Source organism: Protopterus annectens, chromosome 5.part1 (genome assembly GCF_019279795.1).
Source record: "Protopterus annectens isolate FY-2018-M chromosome 5.part1, PAN1.0, whole genome shotgun sequence".
Classification (NCBI taxonomy): domain Eukaryota; kingdom Metazoa; phylum Chordata; order Ceratodontiformes; family Protopteridae; genus Protopterus; species Protopterus annectens.
Window position 1 is genome coordinate 106,575,312 of NC_056736.1, and position 24,212 is coordinate 106,599,523.

Below are 24,212 nucleotides of genomic sequence, written 5' to 3' on the forward strand. Positions count from 1 at the left end.
CTCATGTTGCTGCCCCTGAACACTCAACAGTAATGTTTTTATTAGAAAAACACAAGCCATCTAACCTGTTAATCAGTCTTGTTTCCTGACCTTGTACATTTCAATACCAGTACATTCTAACTCCCCAACATTCCTTGTAACTATCCATCCCAGGCTGGGAAGGTCAGAGCTTACATGCAGTGTGTTCTTTCTTGCTTTCAGAAACCAGTCTTTATAACATTCTTAACCCCTTCAGCACTACTTTCTTTTTACATTCAGTCATCTGTTAATACACTTGGCAGCTTGATATTAGAATGCAGTTGTGAAACACTCAGAACTACAATAAGTATTTGTGGTTTGCATAACTATGCATCTATACTACATATTTTTAACATGAACAAATGTTAAATAATTCATTAAACATATTTGTGAAGAAAATGTAAGTTAATATGCATTTTGTGTAGAATAATCACAAGAGATGCATTTTTCTCTAACAAAAAGTAACCTCCAAACTTTGGACCCCACTCAATTTGGGTTTGTAAAAGGTAGATCATGCCTCCTAAACCTGATTGACTTCTTTGAAGCAGTCACCATAGCCATAAACTTTCTTGACCTCACCAAGGCTTTTGACACCATCTCCCACTCTGATATGTTAGATAAAATCACTGGACTGGGCATAAATGCCTATGTCACAAGATGGGTGGCCAACTGGCTCACTGACGGAACCCACACAGTGAAAGTAGCCAACTCCAAGTCTGACTTCAGACCAGTGACATGTGGATACCACAGGGTTTTGTCCTGGGTCCTCTCCTGTTTATATACTTCTCTGAAGTCCAGGTTAATACAGCTGGTCTCTGGCTAATGAAGTTCGCAGACGACTGCAAACTAGGAGCCATAATAGATTTGCCTTAGAATGTGAACATTCTAGAAAGAGGCCTCACTTAGGCTGATGCTTGGTGTCAAAGTCATGGCCTAAATCTCAATGCCAAGAAGTGCATTGTCATCCCCTTTGGGAAAAACACCCAACCCATGAACTACCACATGGGCGATAGCCTACTAAACACCGAAAGTGTGATAAGAGACCTTGGGACACAAGTGGACAGTAGTCTCTCCTTTGATAATCACGTTGCCACAGTACTTTGCCTTCTACGTGGCACACCTCATCACAGAGGGGTTCTAATCCAGAAAAAGAGAGGTCATTGTTCCTCTCTACACATCCCTCATCAGACCCATTATAGAGTACACCGCCCCGTTTGGCATGTATGTCGCATGACATCTACAACAACTAGAAAGGCCACAGAAATACCTCACTAAGATGATTACTGGCTTCAAACAGATGCCATACGCAGACGGTCTCAAAAAACTTCAGCTCTACTCTGTCGCATATTGGCTACTCAGTGGAGACCTCTGCCTAGCATACAAAGCCATGTCTAATCCAGATCTGATGGACATGCTACACTTAAAGAAATCCCAATTTCTCCGGGTCACATGCTGAAGGGACGTAAACCTTATCACCACAATAAACAAAACATGCTGGAGGGATAGATTCCTGTCCCAGAGACATCCCATGCTCTGGAACAGACTACCCATTCATGTTAAGCAAAGCTCCTCATTAGCCCTCTTTAAGAGAAATCTTGAGAGTTGGATGGGAAACAGGAAATTCACCCTGGGGATCACTTCTGTGGCTCTGCTCGACGGGCACAGGAAAATAATTTTCTTGGGTGGCGAAAGCCAGGGAACCTCTTTTGGCTAGGCTTATTTAGGGCCTGATAGCCTAGTACTTACCTATGAACCTAAATATAAGCACTCTCAAATTGCTAAAGAAAACACTGATTGGCCAGCTACAATGTAAGTTAATAAAAATATTTAATATTGAGTAAAATGATTAAAAAATATAGAACAGTAATTTCCAGTAAACAAACAGAACTCAAGTACCAAGAAAATGAAATCAATACTGAAGAATAGAAATCCAACATTTAGAAAAACTCTAACTGATGTAACTTATTAGTTGTAATTTCCTATCTGACTAAGAACACTGTCCCTGATCTAAACTAAATTATTACAACAGAGCAAATGCAGGTTTACAGTTCTTGGTGAGTCATTTTGGGTATCAACTGCACATTGTTTGTGAACAACTTTCATATGCCTTTAAACTGACAACTGTAACTGACTTCAGCAGGCTTTTTTATAGACTAGTCTAACTGCCGTAACTGTTCTAGTTCTAATTTTCATTTCATATTTAGAAAGTCAACCAACAGCTGTTTACTAAAGTTCCTGCCTGTCTTTCAGCTTCTGACAGTAGCACATAGTAACTGTCAACATTCTGATGTTATTGTCTGCAGATCAACTGAATCTGAGACAGTTTGCCTTTAGAATCTTTCTTCACAAACATGCACAGTTAGAAATGGTAAAAGACACTGTTCAAGTTTTTAAAAAAATGTGTACAAACAGATTATATAACTCAACATGTAAGGACCTATTTACAATATCATAGATAGTCATGCTGGCATACAATACACAGGTCATTCTAAAATTGTGTACAAAACTTCAGCCAGACATGCTAGCACAAATGACAGTGTCCGATTTCTTCACACACCCTGCAAGGCACTTGATCTTGTAGATGGCAAGACTGTGGCCCAACATCAACTTATCAAACAGTTCCTAAAGGGGTTTTCAGTTTTTGTCCTATTTAATAACTCTTCCCTTACATGGGACATTTTATTATTTGGATGATTGCTAACCCTCCTAACTTATCTAAATATTTAGGTTCATTGATTTTGAAATGGATCTATTGTAAAATGGTTTTCCTTTTTCTCACCACCTCCCTCCTTACGATGTTAAGTTTCTCTTTCATAGATTTTGGATGCCCCCTTGTTAAGGTCCCCATTTCCTCCCTTAAAATATTAGTCACTCTTAAAGCAGACATCTCACTCTCTTGTTTTTTTTTTTTTACTTTGTGGTGTCAGAATGTAGGATAGAGAGAGGCCTCTGAAATCTTGATGTTATCAGCCACCTTAGTTTATGCCTGAGGAGAATTTATGAAGACAAAAGACTTGCTTTTGTGTCCTTGCTGTGAAGATGTAGGGCTTACAGTTACTAAGGAAACCATTTACCAAGTAGATTGCAGACTACATTATATTGTGGCACATGAGAACCACCAGTTAGAAAATTCTTTGCAAGTCTCACTCCACTAGATAAGGTTGTTTTCAATTCAAATATATGTCTATTGTAGACATTTCTGATTGAGCCCCTTTGGTTCACACATTTGTCAAGTATTATTGCTTGGATCATGACCCGGGTGTTGGGCTTACTTGAGTACATACATCTCATCTGTACTTGATTTTGCATCATATTTTGCCTTGTTCTTGTAAAATTTTGATTTTTTTTTTTTTGTGGTAAATCACAGAGAATTATCTGTCAGTAATGCCAGTCATTAGTTTCATACTTCAGAAAATCCAGGTTGATGAAAAAAGTTGTTGTTGTAACTTTTTAAGTGAATCGGAGCAGTGATTTAAAAAACAAAAATGTACCTGACTTTGGGCATTTTACACCCCTGCAAACAAATTATTTTTGGATTTGTCCTGAACTTATTTCATAAACATCTTTATTAAGGATGGCATTAAAAAGTGACATGGGTACATATACAGTAACAGAGAAGAAAAAGGAAACCAAACCATACATTTATTTTGCTTTTATGTAGTATAAATTGTAACCTTTCTAATTCACTCCAACATTACATAAGTTACTCTGTTTACTTCTCCTCCTTAGTTGGGAGGGTGGCCTAATGGTTAAGGGGTTTGCCTTGTAAACACAAGGTGCAGGGTTTGAGTCTCACAAGAGATAATTGGCTAGGCTTAAAATGGCTTGCAAGGGCAGTTAGCCTAGTACTAATCTATGAATCTTAGCACTGTTCTATATGTGCTGTCCCCATAGTTTCCATTATATTGTATGTAATTTGCTACCTCCATTTTCTAAAGAGCCCATCTCAAGTATTTTTATCTCCTTTACAATATTCGGTACTTCATTTAAACTGGCTGAGATTTTGATCTCCATTTCCTAGTAATTGTTTTTCTTTGCAGCCAATAGCATTAAACATACAAGGCCTTACTGTGTATGGGTAATTCAGATTCTGTGTCCCGGCACAGAAGAATCATTTCTTTAGTTAAACCCATTTGTTCCCCAGACATTTCTGACCTAGTATTCTGTAAGGAATTTTTAAAATCTGCCAAGTTAAATTCACAAAAAAACTTCCCAACTAACTCTCTCTCTCATCACACCTCCAGCATTTGCTACCTGCCAGATTTCTTGAGCAGAGAAGTTGAGAGATTCTTGTGTATAACAAGACTTCAGAACTTTGCCTTCTGAGCCTTCATTTATTGACTGTCCTTTTACACCTTGAGGGTTGCACTTCTTGGGATTCTTCCAGTTGTAGACCCTCTGAGAAGCATCTTCATTGTTAGATGAACAGAAATGGTTATCGTATTAGCTGGTCTATGATTAGACTTTGTCAGTGGGTCATACGTAGGCTCTTGCTGTCCCCCTGTAACTGAATGATGTTCATCGTGTTACACTGCTGCAGTCATTACACTTGGGTTATCCTGCCGTCAGGCGGTCCCGCAGTCGGCCAGAGTTCCAAAGTCTTGGTCCGGCATCGGTTGCTGTCGCTTCTTCCCTGACGTCCGTGCGCCAGGGGTATACAAGATGCATCCGACGCCATTTTCTTCAGTCTTTCTTGCCGCGCGGTGCCCGAAGCAGAAGCAGTTCGCAAGTGCCGGTCAGCTGACTCCTGAGATTTTTGAAGTCGAATTTCAGATCCGAAGTCTTCAATAAAGCTAAGTACCCCATTGGGGAAACTTTTTTCTTGCTTCAGACCGATGTCAGAAAAAGTTAATAATTGTATTTCTTGTGGGAAGCAAATACCTCATAAGGACTTCCACTCTTACTGTATTCCATGCCTAGGCCGTGATCACGACGTCACTAGTTGTCGGTTTTGTGCCAGATTTAACAAACGCACTATAAAACGACGTTTTGATTTTGCTTTGCACTACTTTGGACGAAGGTTCAATTGTACTGTGCCGTCGGATCAACTGATTACCGCAATTCCGAAAAAACGCAAAGACAAGGATAAAGACAGGCATCCGAGGTCCAAAACCGATGACGAAACCTCTTACAGGCCAGTCGCCGGTTCTCAGTGAGGCGCTTTCGCAGCCCCTGACGCCCGCTACCTCAGAGCCACAGGCCGCCTCCTACTCCCACGTGGAGACAACTAGGCCTCTGGAAACTCAAGGTATTGGGCCTACGGAAACTAATCCCTCAGATGGGTCCGGAGCCGCTGAGCAGGCATCGGCTTCCGAGGGTGTTTTCAGACCTTCACAACTTACCATTAAAGCAACAACCAAGACAGAAGTACCATTAAAGACAAAGAAGCAAGTACAGCATTCTCCTGGACAGTCCTCCATGCCTAAGAAAGAGATGCTTAAAATGGCCGAAGACCTCATTACTCTAATCAGGGGTTCCCATCCCCCTCCTGAGAAAAGGGCCTAGGCAGGATAACAGACTATGATTCCTCTGATCAGGTTTCCATTTCCTCTGATTCCTCCTCAGACCAGGGATACTCTCTACCCCCCTATGAGGACTCTGATGCTGAAGAATCTATCCCTTCAGCCTCTCCTCCTGAGGATTATTCTTTTGGGGAAACTTTACATACCATGAGGGAACATTTCCATTGGGAAAGTCAGGATTATTCAGAATCCAAGAAAAGGCTCAGGGATTTCCTTTTATTGCCTCAGCACAGGCCCCTGGCTATTCCGCCTGTGCTAGATATTGTGGATGATGTGTTCTCTGAATCCAGCTTCTTTCCTGATTCTCTGCCTCCTGCACCAGCCAAGCCAGATAGGTATTAGAGTCCCTGACTCTCACAAGTTTCTTTATAAAAACCCTTCTGCTGATCCAGAAACTATTTCCCAGGGTCCAAAAGGGGTTAAGGCTTCCATTGCAAAAAATTCAGTACCCTCTGACAGAGATTCCAGAGCTTTGGATAGATGGGGGAAGAAAGTTTACACTTCTGCAACTTTAGCAGTAAGGGCTTTAAATTGCCAGTTTTACATGCTTAAGTACCAACAACATTTAATGGCTCAGTTAAAACAGAAAATGCTTGCAAGCTCAGAAGCTCCTGACTGTAAAGAAATGCAGGATTTATTGCATGCAGTTGAACAGGTGGGAAAACATACTCTGCAATGTGGTTTTGATTCCTTAGAGGTCTGTTGTAGAGCCGCAGTTACAGGTTCTGTGATTCGAAGACATGCTTGGTTAAAAGAACAGAGTTTAGCTGATCATGTTAAGGCAAAATTATTGGATGCTCCTTTACAGCATTGCAAACTGTCAAGGATTTCTTACAGGTACGCCAACAAAGAATTGGTCCTTTCCAGTGTCAGACAGGCCACAGAGAAGCAGATACAGACGCCCAAGAGGCAGATCTCCACCCCAAGGCTCTAACAGACAATGACAGTGGGGCACCTCACCCCAAAAGGAGATGAGGACAAGTCTCAACCTTACAGGAAACAGTCCCAATGACTTCCCCCTTTGTACGCCAAGCACTTCCCTTTTGGCAGCCCCCTTAGGGGGAAAACTAGCACTTTTTTCTGAAAACTGGCAAACAATCACCCAAGACAAATGGGTTGTGAATATTGTGTCTCAAGGTTACAGGTTCCACTTTCACACTTTACCAAGGCTAAAAGGAATGCCAGACCTGCCACAAAATCAATGGGCAGAGGCACAAAAACAAATTTCAGCCCTCATGAACATGAGAGCTATTCAAAAAGTACCACAACAGGAACAAGGACAAGGATTTTCATCAAGACTCTTCCCGGTCCCCAGAAAGGACAAGGCCTGGAGGCCCATACTAGACCTTTCAACTCTAAATACTTACCTGGATATTCCGAAATTCAAAATGTTGACATTACAGCGGCTTCTACCCATGCTGGGCAAGAAGGCTTGGCTTGTTACTCCGGACCTCAAAGAGGCATACCTGCATGTCCCTATCAGACAAAATTGCAGAAGATACCTCAGATTCAAAGCGGGTGCAATGCACTACCAATTCTCTGCACTGCCCTTTGGCTTATCTACTGTGCCCAGGGTCTTTACAAAGTGCCTGGCACCAGTAATTGCATTTTGCAGACAAAAAGGAATTCAAATATATCCATACCTGGACGACTGCCTCATTCAAGCAGAGACAAAGGACATTCTTCTAAAGCATCTGGCATTTGTAAAAAGCTGCTAACTTCTCTAGGGTACACAGTAAACGAAAAGAAGTCAAACCTAGTGCCCTCAAAACAGATTATATTCCTGGGTGCCAGCTTAAATACAACTGCCCAGATGGCTTATCTCACTCCAGACAAACAAGTTCAACTAACTCAGTATTTTCAATTCCTGGCAAAAAAGTCCCATCTCCCTACAAGAAAAATTCTGCAGGCCCTGGGATTCATGGCATCCTGCATACTACTAATACCATATGCCAGACTGCATATGAGGAAATTACAGTGTTACCTAAAAAGTGTTTGGACTCAACACTCTCACAGTTTAGAAGCAGTAATACCAATGATTCTCTGCCTACAACAGGAGTTTCGATGGTGGGCACAGGCATGTCACCTAAACAAGGGTCAGCCTTTTACTCTACCCACAGCCAGGCACTCAACAACAGATGCTTCGGATTATGCTTGGGGAGCACACATGGCAGGAAAATGCATTCAGGGCAAGTGGACCACAGACTAAATGCATCTTCACATCAATCAAAAAGAGATGTTGGCTGTTCAAAATGCCCTAACAGCTTTCATGGACCTTCTGCATTCAGGACAATTATTATTAAAGACAGACAACACCACAGTAATGTGGTACATAAACAAGCATGGGGGCACTCATTCTTATCCCCTGTGCAGGCAAGCCATGACCTTGTGGAACACAGCTCTTAACGTATCAAGTTCATCTGCAAGCACAATTCCTGCCAGGAAAGAAAAATACTCTGACAGACGATCTAAGCAGAAATATCATGGACCCTCATGAATGGAAATTGAATCCACAAATCTTCAGCATGGTAACGCAAAAATGGAGATGCCCAGACATAGATCTTTTTGCCTCCCCACTGAATTGTCAACTACAAAAATTCTGCACAAGGACTTATCACACACAAGCATAGAAAGTAGATGCTCTCTCATTCAGCTGGAAAAACCTAAAAGTTTATGCCTTCCCACCACTGCCTCTCCTTTCAAAGGTACTCCTGAAAGCCAGACAAGAAAAACCACAGATGATCCTGATTGCTCCAGACTGGCCACACCAGCACTGGTACCCAATCTTAAAGAACCTAACTCAAGGCCCACCATGGATTTTGCCTCAAATTCCACACCTTCTGACTCAACAAAACAAGCAGATCCTGTATGGTCAGCTCAAAACCCTAAACATGGCTGCATGGCAGATTCATTAGTCAAACAGGCAACGCCTCTCTCTAAGGCTGTTATGGATGTCATTTTGGAGGCCAGGAGGCCTAGCACCAGGAAAGCTTACTCAGAAAAATGGAAGAGATTCTGCGCCTGGAATCAGGCTCAAAGCCTTGACCCTCTTGTCCTAAACATTCCTCCGATTTTACAATACTTAACGGAGATGCTGGACAAAGGCCTATCCTTCTCATCAATTAAGATCCACGCCTCTGCCATTTCAGCACATTACAACACGGATCCTCCTTTATTCTCTCATCCCTTGCTAAAGCAGTACCTCATAGAGGCTAAAAACATAAGACCGCCCTGGAGAGCACAAACACCAACTTGGGACCTCAATTACGTTTTGGAAAAACTGACCCTGCCACCTTTTGAGCCAGCCAATACAGCCGATCTAAAATTTTTATCATGGAAAACAGCCCTGCTCGTGGCAGTAACTTCAGCACGAAGAGTCTCAGAGCTAGAGGAATTAATGGCAGTGGAACCTTTTATAATTTTTCATCAGGACAGGGTTTCCTTTAAGGACAAACCCTACCTTTATGCCAAAGGTGGTATCTAGTGTGGCTCTTAACCAAACCATCCATTTGCCAACTTTTTATCCAAACCCCCAGAATAAAGGGGAGAAACTTCTGCACTCTTTGGACATACACAGGCAGCTACACTTCTACTTGGACAAAACAAAAGCTTTCAGGAAAACTGAGCAACTGTTTGTAGCATATGCTGCAGGATCACAGGGCAAGGCTATCTCAAAGCAGACGATCTCCAAATGGATAGGACACTGTATTCGTTACTGCTAAACACAGCATGGAAAATCAGTCCCTAATAACATTAGGCCACATTCCACCAGGGCAACAGCCACTTCAACAGCCTTTCTCAGAGGAGTACCTACCAAGGAAATTTTGGAGGCTGCAACTTGTAGTTCAGTGGACACCTTTACCAAGCATTACCACTTGCCTGTTTACACTAAATCCAGAGCAGGATTTGCCACTGCAGTTCTGCAGGGCCTCATAGCCAATCCTAACTCTTTGTAGACCAGCCACCCAACCTTAGCTTTGGGATTCTACCCAAGTGTAATGACTGCAGCAGTGTAACACAATGAACATAGTACAGTTTTGTACCTACCATAAATGTAGATGTTCGAGTGTTCACACTGCTGCAGTCCAGGTTACCCTTCCTCCATCCCCTCTGTCCTAGCTGGACTTATCTATACCTTTCTATCCTATACAACCTTTGTGATGTATTTGCTGGTAACTGAAAGTATTGTTTTTATTTTATATATATATTTTTTATTATCAATATGTATTGCCTACCTACTTGGGGGCACCTGACATCTGGGGCAAGAATAACTGAAGAAAATGGCGTCGGATACATCTTGTATACCCCTGGCGCACTGACGTCAGGGAAGAAGTGACAGCAACCGACGCCGGACCAAGACTTTGGAACTCTGGCCGACTGTGGGGACCGCCTGACGGCAGGATAACCCAAGTGTAATGACTGCAGCAGTGTGAACACTCAAACATCTACATTTATGGTAGGTACAAAACTGTACTATCTCTACAGCCAGCATCTGCTTTCTGATATTCTCTAAGTTACGGACGTGTATATGTTCTTATAAAAGTGCAAATGTCAAGTCTGCTGTGGCTGCTTATTTAAGATTGGAAGTGAACAGATGAAATTTAGGACTAGGAACACTTCAGCAGTGTGATGTGTGGTATTGCAGCAAGTGTTGGCAAAATGCTACATTTCCACTTGAGCGTGTGATGCTCCAAGAAGTGTATGCTGAAGAAAGAGCTGCAAACATGTCAGAGTGCTCTTTCTGTTCAGTTGATACATAAGAACATCATTCATTTTTTAGGAAAGTGCCATCAGTACTGGTTTTAGGTTTAAAAGTGCTGTGGCACTTTTTTACTAGTTTAAAACACTTTTGTACTAAAATGTTTGGCATTGTTCTCAGCCTTTTACAGTGGAAATCTTAGATTTTCTTCCAGCTGGCATTAGTTAACTGTTCATGATTTTTTCCATGAAATGAGAATACTTTGAATGTGATTGTTCATGTTTGTATCCTGAAAGTCACTAACTTGTACAGGGTTTATGCACCATGTGGTGGTACATTTAACAACTTTGTGATGTTCATCGTGCATACAGCTGCAGTCATCACACTAAGGGTTATCCTGCCGTCAGGCGGGTCCTCGGTCGGCCGAATTCCAAAGTCTAGGTCCGGCGTCGGTTGTCGTTGCTTCTTCCCTGATGTCAGTGCGGCAGGGGTATAAAACAGGCAGCCGACGCCATTTTCTTCAGTCTTTCTTGCCGCGCGGTGCCCGAAGCAGAAGCAGTTCGCAAGTGCCGGTCGGCCAGCTCCTGAGATTTACGAATAGTATTTCAGCCGAAGTCTTCTTTAAAGCTAAGTACCCCATTGGGGTAACTTTTCTTGCCTCAGACTGATGACAGACAAAGTTAATAATTGCATTTCTTGTGGGAAGCAAATACCGCATAAGGATTTTCACTCTTACTGTATACCTTGCTTAGGGCCAGACCACGACGTCTCGGCCTGCTGTTTTTGTGCTAGGTTTAACAAGCGCACTATTAAGCGCCGGGCGGAGTTCTCCCTTCATTATTTTGGCAAAAAATTTAATTATATCATGTCGTCGGATGCACCGACGCCAGTTTTAGGCAAAAAACGCAAGGATAAGGACAGACATCCGAGGCCTGCACCGAGTACTGAGATCACGCTTAGGCCAACTACCGGTTCTCAGCGATGTGCCTACGCAGCCCCTGACTACCGGTGAAACTACTTTACCGGCGACTTCATTACCAGAAGTCGCAGGATCCTCGGTCTCCATTCCCACTGCAGATACCGATGCCACTCTTGGCGGGGAAACCGAAAATTTAGCGAGGCCTGCCATTTCTGAAGGCGTTTTCAGGCCTACCACCTCCTCTATTAAATTGTTCACTAACTCTAAAGCTGCAATGAAAATTAAAAAACAGGGTCCTCAGACCCCCTGTCAAGGCCCCATGCCTAAGAAACAGATGCTTAAAATGGCTGAGGATTTGATTACTCTCATCAGGGGTTCTCAACCCCCCTCAGACAAAAGGCCCAGGTTGGAGGAAGACTACCCTTCCTCAGACCAGGCTTCTATTACCTCAGACCATTCTGAGGACCAGGATTACGCCTATTCCCCATTTGAAGACTCTGATGCTGAGGAGTCTATTCCCTCGGTCTCCCCCCCTGAGGACTACTCTTTTGGGGAAACCCTGCATACATTGAGAGAGCACTTCCACTGGGAAGGCCAAGATTACTCAGATTCCAAGAAAAGGCTCGGGGAATTTCTACTACTTCCCCAGCATAGGCCCCTGGCTATTCCTCCTGTTTTAGATATTTTGGATGATGTGTACGCAGAAGCCAGTCTTAATCCAGACTCATTACCTCCAGCCCCTGTTAAACCAGACAGATATTACCGGGTTCCTGATTCTCACCAGTTCCTTTATAAAAGCCATACTGCTGACCAAGAAACAATTTCACAGGGTCCCAAGGGGATTAAGGCCTCTACTGCTAAAAACCCTTTACCTTCAGAGAGAGATTCCAGAGCATTAGAAAGGTGGGGGAAAAAGATGTATACATCAGCCACTTTAACCATGAGGGCATTAAACTGTCAATTTCATATGTTAAAATACCAACAGTTCTTGCTATCTCAGCTGAAAAGCAAAATGACGCAAACAGAACAACCAGGCTTGAAAGAGTTGCAGGATTTGTTGCATGGAGCAGAACAAGTGGGGAAACATACCTTGCAGTGTAGTTTTGATGCTTTAGAGGCCTCATGTAGAGCTGCTGTCACGGGGTCTGTCATACGTAGACATGCTTGGCTCAAAGAGCAAACTTTACCAGATCATGTCAAAGCAAAGTTATTAGATGCACCACTACAAAAAGATGTATTGTTCGGTGTTAAAGCTGAGGAGGTACTAAAGAAAATGGAGGAAAACGCGAAATCTATGCAAACAGTTAAAGATTTCTTGCAGGTGCAGCCTCCACGCTTCAGCAGAAACTGGCCTTCAAAAAATTGGTCCTTTCCAGCCACGGACAGACCCCAAAGGGGCAGATACAGACACCCAAGGGGTAGAGGACAACCTCAAGGATCTTACAGAGCTAGACAGTGGCAAACACCAGCCCCAAGAGGTGGAGAAGATAGACCACAGTCATTTAGAAAACAGATGCAGTGACTTTCCCCTATGCCTGCCAAGCAAAGCTATAACGGCAGCACCTTTGGGCGGAAAACTGGCCTTATTTTCAAAAAAACTGGCACATTGTTACAAAGGACAAATGGATTCTGGATATTATAGACAGAGGCTACAGGTTCCACTTTCATACCCTTACAAAAATGAGAGGCATGCCAAACCTGCCACAAAATCAATGGGCAGAGGCACAAAGACAAATTACCACTCTGATGGATATGACAGCAATTCAAGAGGTACCTGCAAAAGAACAAGGTCAAGGTTTTTATTCAAGGACATTTCTGGTACCAAGGAAGGACAAAGATTGGAGACCCATCTTAGACCTATCTATTCTAAACACATATCTAGAGGTACCAAAATTCAAGATGCTCACATTACCGCAGCTTCTTCCCATGCTGGGCAAGGAGTCTTGGCTGGTAACGTTGGACCTCAAGGAGGCATACCTGCATGTCCCTATCAGACAAGATTGCAGAAGATAACCTCAGATTTCTTGCAGGTTCAACCCATTACCAATTCTCTGCATTGCCCTTTGCCTTATCTACTGCGCCCAGAGTGTTTACGAAATGCCTGGCATCAGTAATTGCCTTCTGCAGACAATGAGGAATCCAAATCTACCCATTTCTGGACGACTGCCTGATCCAAGCAGACAGCAAGGACATTCTATTGCAACATCTGGCGTTTGTAATAAAACTGTTAAACTGCCTGGGGTACACAGTGAACACAAAGAAATCAAAACTAATACCTTCTCAACAGATAATTTTCCTGGGTGCCAGCTTAAACACAACAACCCAGATGGCCTACCTCACGCCAGACAAACAAGGGCAACTGTCTCAATACTTCAACAGAATGGCAACTTTAACCAGGCTAACTGCAAGGAAAATCCTGCAGGCTCTGGGGTTCATGGCATCTTGTATCCTACTAATACCATTTGCAAAGCTGCATATGAGGAAACTACAATGGCACCTAAAAAAACTTATGGTCTCAACACAGCCACAGCTTGGAAACAATTATACCACTCATTCCATGCCTTCAAAAGGAATTTTTGTGGTGGGCTCAAGCATGCCAAAGAAACACGGGTCTTCCTTTCTGCTTACCACAAGCAACTCAAATCATCACAACAGACACCTCAGACTACGCCTGGGGAGCACACATGGCAGGTCAGTGTATTCTGGGAAAATGGTCCCAAAAAGAGAGGCACCTACACATCAACCAAAAGGAGATGCTAGCCATGCAAAATACTCTTATGACCTTCAAAGACCTACTGCATCCAGGCCAGCTATTAATAAGGACAGACAATACCACAGCCATGTGGTACATAAACAAACAGGGGGGAACGCATTCATACCCCCTGTGCAGACAAGCCATGACCCTGTGGAACACAGCACTGGAATTACAAATTCAACTACAGGCACAATTCCTTCCAGGAAAGGAAAACACGCTGGCAGACAACTTAAGCAGAAATATGACAGACCCACACGAATGGAAGTTGCATCCTCAAGTCTTCTCAAACATAACTCAGGCATGGGGACAGCCAGACATAGATCTATTTGCTACCCACAGAAATTACCAGTTGGAGAAATTCTGCTCAAGGACCTATCATCCACAGGCCTGGAAAATGGACGCACTCTTTCAATTGGACAACATTGACAGTCTATGCCTTCCCGCCTCTACCTCTACTGGCCAAAGTCCTATTAAAAACCAGAGCAGAGAGGCCACAAATGATTCTCATTGCTCCAGACCGGCCACGACAGCACTGGTATCCTCTCCTAAAGAGCCTGTCACACTCACCACCATGGATCCTTCCACAAGTTCCTCTTCTTTTGTCCCAGCACAATTACAAGACCCTTCACAGCCAGCTCAGAACTCTAAATCTAGCTGCATGGAGAATACCTTAATTTGCCAACAGACTCTCTCCTCCAAGGAGGTACAGGATGTCATCTTAGAGGCCAAGAGACCCTCTACTAGAAAAACCTACTCCGCCAAATGGAAACGATTTTGTGCCTGGAATCAAGCTAAGGGTCAGAATCCATGGGTAATAAATATACCTCAGATTTTACAGTACCTAGCTGAGATGTTAAACAGTGGCCTTTCCTCCTCTTCCATCAAGATCCACTCTTCAGCCATTTCAGCACAGTACAATACAGATCCTCCTTTATTCTCACATCCTCTTTTAAGGCAGTTCCTCAGAGGGGCAAAAAAATATACAACCACCACAGAAACCACCAGCTCCAGCTTGGGACCTCAACTTCGTATTGGAGAAGCTGACACTGCCTCCTTTTGAGCCGGCTGCTACAGCAGAGCTACAATACTTGTCATGGAAAACAGCCTTCCTTCTGGCTATTACCTCAGCACGTAGGGTTTCGGAGCTACAGGCCCTCATGGCTGTGCAGCCATTCATCATTTTCCATCAGGACAGGGTTTCCTTACGAACCAACCCTACCTTCATGCCAAAGGTAGTATCCAGTGTGGCTTTGAATCAGACTATTCATTTACCTACCTTTTATCCAAATCCACAGAACAAAGGAGAGAGGCTACTACATTCCTTGGACATTCACAGGCAACTTCGTTATTACTTGGACAGAACAAAGTCATTCAGAAAATCTGAGCAACTCTTTGTGTCCTATGCTACAGGTGCTCAAGGAAAGGCTATTTCCAAACAGACTATTTCAAAATGGATAGCTCACTGCATACGCTTTTGTTATTCATTTCATGGAAAATCAGTGCCTGTATACATCAGATCCCACTCCACCAGGGCTACAGCTACCTCAGCAGCTTTCCTCAAGGGGGTCCCTACCAAAGACATTTTGGAAGCAGCAACTTGGAGTTCAGTGCACACTTTCTCCAAGCACTACCACCTTCCACTATACTCAAAATCTAGAGCGGGCTTTGCCACAGCAGTCCTGCAGGGCATTCTAGCCCCTCCTAATTCCACTTAGTACCAGCCACCCTTACTTAGCTATGGGATTCTACCCAAGTGTGATGACTGCAGCTGTATGCACGATGAACATAGTACAGTTTTGTACCTACCATAAATGTAGATGTTAGAGTGCGCATACAGCTGCAGTCCAGGTTACCCTCCCTCCATCCCCTCTTAGGACAGGGCTTATGCCAAACACCTTTATCATACAACCTATTTGTGGTATTCCTTTATGGTGTATTTGCTTGCAACTACTGTTTTGTTTTATCTACTTATGTATGTTTGCATAACATCATGTTTTGCCCTCCTTTCTGGGGGCACCTGACATCTGGGGCAAGAAAAACTGAAGAAAATGGCGTCGGCTGCCTCTTTTATACCCCTGCCGCACTGACGTCAGGGAAGAAGCGACGACAACCGACGCCGGACCTAGACTTTGGAATTCGGCCGACCGAGGACCAGCCTGACGGCAGGATAAACCCTAGTGTGATGACTGCAGCTGTATGCGCACTCGAACATCTACATTTATGGTAGGTGCAAAACTGTACTTTTTGCGCACTTCACTTTTCCAGGAACTTGCTTTTGTTATGTAACAGACAAAAAATAGCATTCACTGTATTTTATTTGTTCAGCTGTGTATTGATACCCAGATATCAGGTCTGTACAATTTTGAAGTTTGAGGTATTGAAACAGTGTAAAATTGAGCAGTTTTTCAAGCATGTTTTGTTTTTGCTCTGCATGTAAAATGTTTATTGGGCTTTATTTTAGAGTGCTCATTTCTTGCTTTTAAAACAGCACTTCTTTTCATCAGTTACATTATTCACTTAAATACTTTAAATTTTTATCTTGCACATTACTGGCATAAACACAGGTATCGTGATGTCTTAGTCTGTTAAATAAAATACGTTGACTTGTAGCAAGGAGAGTTGGATAAGTCCACCCCCCCTTTCCTTTGCAGGTCCCTTGTTAAAACCCATCCTTGAGGTTCACTGTGTAATATTTTTCTAGTATGTGATTTAGTTTGAACGTCAGTCATTCACATGCCAGCTAACAGTAGTAGATATGTTTGTTTGTTAGTTATGTATGACTTTGTTCACACCTGAAATGTAAGAATCTTTGCCTTGGGCTGACCCAGTAATTAGATATCAAAGTTTTGGAGAGGGTAGAATTTTTGGCTGAACCTTTTGTACAGATGTTTGTTTCTTAAAGGATAGCAAGACATTCAATGAGTGTATTGGTATTTCACATTATGGTTGCTCATGTTGCATGTTTTTTTAGGTTTTTAAAGAAACCACAGTAAAATTGCACATTTTTTCTAGGTATTATCTACATCTTCAGGTCTTACAAAGACCGTCTACAATCCTGCAGCTTTAAAAGCGGCCCAGAAGACATTGTCATACTCCAGTTCTGTTTTAGATTCCAGTGATGCTCAAAAGAAGAAGCAGGTTGAAGACTGATTTCTTTAAGTTGTTCATATTGTATTGTCTGATTTTGATTTCAGCCAGTTGTTGCATGTTGACCTTATGTAAGTCAAGGTAGAAGAACTGCAGATTACTTTAGTATATTGTGGATGGAATGCAAAAAAAAAATAGATCTACCTTTTGTAGCTTGATTACATGTAAGTTATATTGAGAGTTATTTTTCATCAGTACTGTTGTCTCTGTATTAAAGTATTGTAATTGTCAGAGTTAATATTGCTTGCCTGTGGATTATATGCTATGCCTAGTTATTAATTTAACTTTTTTCTGATATAGGGTAAATACTCTGAGATTCAGTTTAAGGTATAAAGAAAAGTGCATACATGTATGTTTTTTACTTATCTGAGCTTTATAGTGCTCTCATCCGAAGACTTTATCGGACCCCTCAGTCAGACATACCCAGTTAATGAATGTCATAATAAAAATAAATCCCATCTGCAGCATTCAGCTACTAGAAAGTGTTATGGCTGAATTGCAGAAGGTAATTAACAAGTTGGAACTTCCCACTTCCTCACACACAGATTAGAAAAGATCAGTTTACAAAACCTGGGCTTAGAAACAGTGGAGAGAGAGATGCAATCCAAAAAAAATGAATAAAATTAAATTAAAACAGCAATATTTGCTAACAGTTAGCTTAAAACACAAACTTCTCTGAGCTTGTTTATTGAAATGTCTGAGAAACTGTGACATGATTTCAAATAGAGATGAAGAGAAGCAGCAACTTGTGTACAAGATCATGTAAGCTTCAAGATGGAAATCTGTATTCAAAAGAACCATTAGCTACAATATATGGAAGTTAAAGCTGCTTTATCAGAATGGTGATTTTTTCAGTAGTAACATGAAATGTAAATGTCCTTATGGGTGCAGACAAAAAGCAAACAACATTGAACGAAATTAAGTGTAGAGTGCCAGTAGTACTGTGTTATAGGTGAAGCATTTGGATAGAAATTAGTATGCAAGTCATATTTGGTATTAAGCAGAACATTAGGAACAAAGGAAACGCATATTAATACAGATTTCATGGGGAATTCCATTAGTGATCGAAAAAAACAGCATTAGTAGTAGATTTGTGGTAATGGGAGGCTGTTGGCAGGGGGAGAATTACACTGGCACATATTTGTATTCCATTCCATTTAAAACTAACATTAGGGAGCTTAGGAGAATTTTGGAAGAAATTACTTTTAGCAGGAATGTTAGTTATTGGTGGGGTCTGGAACCTGATTTTAAGTACTTGAGAATGTTTGCTGTGGAAGTCTTGAAATCAGTAGCACGAACTTAGAAAGAGGCAAAATACAGGAGCTGGCCTTGAGTGGATAGGAATTATTTCATAAAAGTTTGTGTATTTAATCAAAAGATTTGAAATGTATTCAGTGACTGTATCAGATGTGCACCAGTAAAAAACTTAAGGTAAATGTACAGCGTAATGATGCAAAAATGAGATACTGACACTTTCCTACTTATTTACTTAAAAGATAGGAATTTAAGGAACAGATAGCAATTACTATTCAAGAGTTATTCATGAAGCTAGAAATTATTTCAGAAAATATAACTAATGAGTAGGTTAAAATGGAGAAGAGAGATGGAAAATATGCACTCAGAAATATTTTTAGGGGTTGACAACACAGTATTGCAAGAGAGGGAGGATTTCACAGAATAAGGAGGACCAAATTCAGAGTGCTTGAAAGAAAAATAATATGAGTAAATTGGACAGTATGCATGAGTTTTGAAAGGTCTATTCCTGGGCAAAGAGGCCTTAGCCTGTCCCCTGGAGCACTGCATCACCACAGTAAGAGAAGCCATCACAAAACTCATTCCCAGGAGAGTGAGCTGAAGCAAGTATTGCATCTCTCGCCTCCCTCTCTCCAACTCTTCTAGTTTCCTGAGACATTGATCGATTTTTGATCATCTGGGTCACAATAGTGGTTTTATCCCTCTGTACCACATTGCTGGGGTTTACATTCATGAAGGGGATAATGCTTTGGCTCTGACTGCAGCGCAGGTGGACCAAGTTTGACTAGCAATTCAGGCTCCTGATGGCATGGTAGAGTAGGATGGGAGTGCTTACTCTTGGGGGTGTGAGAGAATCTACCACCTATCGGGAATACCTGTAGCAGAGATTGGGAGAGTGGCTTCCTGATTGGTAGGCAGGTTGTCTATTGAAAGGTAGTGGGAGAAGATGAACAAGATGGTATGGGAGGGGATGCCAGCGGTGTCTTAAGTAACACCCAGTTAAGGAAAAACCCTTCCATTAATAGCATCCCTTGAGTATCATATTTGGTGTTCACTTCTTTCTTCTAGCCTTTCATTTCTGAGGGACGTGACCATCTCAAATGTAGATTGAGCAAGTTATTCTTTCCCGGCTGGATTCAATCACTTCCTTTGGGTTAAACTGGAGTTGGGGTAAAAAAAAAAAAAAAAAAAAATTTTTTTCTGTCCTAGTAGTAATACTCTGTAAATTTTAAATCTTTAGTTAAGCCTAAGGATAAATAAAGACATAACTCTGTCACGGGCCATGTTCAGAGAGATAATAGTGGATTTCTTCAAGTTAATTCCTAGATGTTCATTGTGTTTCGCTGTTGCAGTCATTACTCTTGGGTTATCCTGCTGGCAGGCTACCCGCAGTCGGCCAGAATTCCAAAGTCTAGGTCTGGCGTCGGTTGCGGTCGCCTCCTCCCTAACTTCAGTGCGCCAGGGGTATAAAAGATGCAGTCGACGCCATTTTCTTCAGTCTTTCTTGCTGCGCGGTGCCCGAAGCAAAACAGTTCGCAAGTGCCGGTCGGCTGACTCCTGAGATTTTCACAGACGAATTTCAGATCCGAAGTCTTCATTAAAGCCAAGTACCCCATTGGGGAAACTTTTTTCTTGCTCCAGACCGATGTCAGAAAAAGTTAACAATTGTATTTCTTGTGGGAAGCAAATACCTCATAAGGGTTTTCATTCTTAACTGTATTCCTTGCCTAGGCCGTGATCATAACGTTGCTAGCTGTCGGTTTTGTGCTAGATTCAACCAACGCACTATTAAGCGTCTGTTTGATTTTGCTTTTCATTACTTTGGCCGAAAATTCAATTATTTAATGCCGTCGGAACAGCCGACGACCGGAGTTTCTAAAAAAACGCAAGGAAAAAGAGGAGGACAGGCATCCGAGATCCAAAACCGACGACCAGGTTTCCGTTAAGCCTGTCGTCGGTTCTCAGTGAGGCGCTTTCACAGCCCCTGACACCCGCTACCTCAGAGCCACAGGCCGCTGACGACTCCCACTTGGAGCCAGCTAGGCCTCTGGATACTCAAGGTATTGAACACTCGGAAATCATTCCCTCAGATGGGGCCGGAGCCCCTGAGCAAGCATCGGCTTCTGAGGGTGTTTTCAGACCTACACAGCTATATGTAAAGCCTACTTCAGCTTCTAAAGCAAAGACTAAAGCAGCTTTAAAGACAAAGAAACAAGTACAGCATTCTCCAGGACAAACTTCCATGCCTAAGAAACAGATGCTCAAAATGGCCGAAGACCTTATTACCTTGATCAGGGGTTCCCATCCCCCTCCTGATAAGAGGCCTAGGCAAGACACAGACTATGACTTTTCAGATCAGGTTTCTATTTCCTCTGACTCCTCTTCTGTACAGGAATACTCTCTTCCTCCCTATGAGGATTCTGATGCTGAAGAATCCATTCCTTCAGCCTCTCCTCCTGAGGATTATTCTTTTGGGGAAACCCTGCATTCCATGAGGGAGCACTTCCACTGGGAGAGCCAAGATTACTCAGAATCAAAGAAAAGGCTTAGAGATTTTCTTTTACTTCCCCAGCACAGACCTCTTGTTATTTCCCCTGTGCTAGACATTGTAGAAGATGTATTTTCATAGTCCGTCCTATCTCCAGACTCCTTACCTCCAGCTCCTGTTAAACCAGACCGATACTATAGGGTTCCAGATTCACATAAATTTCTTTATAAAAACCCTGCTGCTGACCCAGAAACTATTTCTCAGGGTCCCAAAGGGGTTAAGGCCGTTACTGCAAAAAACCCTATCCCTTCTGACAGGGATTCAAGGGCACTAGACAGATGGGGGAAAAAGGTTTGCACTTCTGCTACTTTGGCTGTGAGGGCTTTTTGTCAATTTCATATGATTAAATATCAGCAATATTTAATGTCACTGTTGAAACAGAAAATGTTGGCCAATTCTGATTGTGCAGAAAATAAGGAAATGCAGAATTTATTGCATGCAACTGAACAAGTGGGAAAGCATACTTTGCAATGTGGTTTTGATTCTCTGGAGGCCTCCTGCAGGGCCGCAGTTACGGGTTCTGTTGTTAGGAGGCATGCTTGGTTAAAGGAACAAAATCTGCCTGATCATGTTGAAGCAAAATTATTAGATGCCCCATTACAGCATGATACTTTATTTGGTGTTAAAGTAGAGGAGGTTTTGAAGAAAATGGAGGACAAAGCGAAATCTATGCAAACAGTAAAGGAATTTTTACAGGTTCAGCCACCAAGATTTAGCAGAAACTGGCCTACAAAGAATTGGTCCTTTCCAGTGTCGGACAGGCCACAAAGAGGCAGATACAGACGTCCCAGAGGCAGATCCCAGCCCCAGGGCTCATACAGGCCTAAACAGTGGGGCGCTTCTACCTCCAAAAGTGGAGAAGACAAAGCACAGCCATACAGGAAACAGTCCCAATGACTTGCCTCTGCCAGCACCAAACACTTATCTTCTTGCAGCCCCCTTAGGGGGAAAACTAACACTTTTCTTTCAAAATTGGCAAATGATCACCCAGGACAAATGAGTATTGAATATAGTGTCCCAGGGCTACAGGTTCCACTTTCACACCCTGCCAAAGGCAAGAGGTATGCCAAACCTGCCACACAATCAATGGGCAGAGGCACAAAAACAAGTTTTGTCCCTTATGAACATGAGGGCCATTCAGCAAGTACCACAACAAGAGCAGGGACAAGGATTTTACTCAAGACTTTTCTTGGTACCCAGAAAGGACAAAGCCTGGAGACCAATACTGGACATGTCTTTTCTAAACACATTTCTGGATGTTCCAAAATTCAAAATGTTAATTCTGCAGCAGCTTCTGCCCATGCTGGGCAAGAAGGCTTGGCTTGTAACTTTGGACCTAAAAGAGGCATACCTGCATATCCCAATCAGACAATCTTGCAGAAGATACCTCAGATTCATAACTGGCTCAATGCACTACCAATTCTCTGCTCTGCCCTTTGGCTTATCTGCTGCGCCCAGGGTCTTCACAAAATGCCTGGCATCAGTAATTGCATTTTGCAGACAGAGGAATTCAGATATATCCTTACTTGGACGACTGCCTTATACAAGCAGAGAACAAGGACACTACTAAAACATCTGACATTCGTAAAAAGATTATTAATTTGCCTAGGGTACACAGTAAACGAAAAGAAATCAAAATTAGTACCCTCTCAAGAGATAATATTCCTGGGTGCAAGCCTAAATACAATAGCCCAGATGCCTTATCTCATGCCAGACAAACAAAGGCAACTAACTTCTTACTTCAAAATGTTGGCAACAAAGACCCAGTTATCTGCAAGAAAAATTCTGCAGGCTTTGGGCTTGATGGCATCCTGCATTCTGCTAATTCCATATGCCAAACTGCATATGAGGAAACTTCAATGGTACCTAAAAAGTGTCTGGACTCAACATTGTCAAAGCCTGGAAGCATTAATTACCCTAATTCCTTGCCTGCAACAGAAGTTTCGATGGTGGGCACATGCCTGTCACCTCAACAAGGGACAGACATTCATTCTACCCACAGCCAGGCAGTCAATAACAACAGATGCATCAGATTATGCCTAGGGAGCACACATGGCAGGAAAATGTATTCAGGGCACATGGTCCACAAGCCAAATGCATCTACATATCAATCAAAAAGAGATGCTAGCTGTTCAGAATGCCCCTGACAGCTTTCAAGGATCTACTCCATCCAGGACAACTACTGATAAGGACGGACAATACTACAGTCATGTGGTACATAAACAAGCAGGGAGGCGTGCATTCCTACCCCCTATGCAGACAAGCCATGACTTTGTGGGACACAGCATTGACTTATCAAGTACACCTGCAAGCACAATTCCTGCCAGGAAAGAACAATACTCTGGCAGACGAACTAAGCAGAAACCTCACTGATCCCCACAAGTGGAAACTGGATCCACAAGTCTTCATCATGATAACAAAGGAATGGGGATGCCCAGACATAGATCTATTTGCCTCCCCTCACAACTGCCAACTACAGAAATTCTGCACAAGGACTTATCACAAGCAAGCATGGAAAGTGGATGCTCTATCATTCAGCTGGAAAACTCTAACAGTATATGCCTTTCCTCCCCAAGGTACTCCTAAAGGTTAGACAAGAGAAACCAAGAATGATTCTGATTGCCCCAGACTGGCCATGCCAGCACTGGTACCCAATCCTAAAAAGCTTGTGTCAAGGCTCAGCCTGGACATTGCCTCTAATTCTTCACTTACTGACCCAGCGAAACAATCAGATTCTGCACAGCCAACTCAGGACCCTAAATCTGGCAGCATGGCGGATAATGTAACCATTCAAAACACTCCTCTCTCTAAAGCAGTGATGGATGTTATTTTGGAGGCTAGGAGGCCCAGTACCAGAAAATATTATGCAGAAAAATGGAAAAGATTCTCTGCTTGGAACCAGGCACAAGGAATTGACACATCTGTTCCAAATATTCCTCAGATTTTACAATACCTAACTGAGATGCTGGACAATGGCCTATCCTTTTCATCTATTAAAATTCATGCCTCTGCCATTTCAGCTCATTTACGGAACCGCCTATTTTTTCCATCCATTGCTAAGGCAGTACCTCAGAAGGGCCAAAAACATAAGACCTCCAAGGAGAGCCCCAATACCTGCATGGGACCTCAATTATGTCTTGGACAAACTCCCACTGCTGCCTTTTGAGCCAGCCAATACAGCTGATATAAAGTTTTTATCTTGGAAAACAGCTCTGCTCCTAGCAATAACCTCTGCAAGACGAGTTTCAGAGTTACAGGCACTCATGGCTGCGTTACCTTTCATCATTTTCCATCCAGACAGGGTTTCTCTAAGGATGAACCCAACATTTATGCCTAAGGTAGTGTCCAGT

The 24,212-nt window shown here is 42.6% G+C and overlaps 1 protein-coding gene across 4 annotated transcripts in view; it reads left to right on the forward strand.

The window, feature by feature from the left end:
- Nucleotides 1-24,212, forward strand: part of RBM26 (RNA binding motif protein 26) — a 1,920,204-nt gene that overhangs the window by 1,229,555 nt on the left and 666,437 nt on the right. For all 4 annotated transcript variants that reach the window (XM_044072914.1, XM_044072916.1, XM_044072915.1 and 1 more), the window contains one exon: nt 16,926-17,051. In XM_044072914.1, coding sequence (XP_043928849.1) covers nt 16,926-17,051 — 126 coding nt within the window. The remainder of the gene's footprint in view (nt 1-16,925; nt 17,052-24,212) is intronic.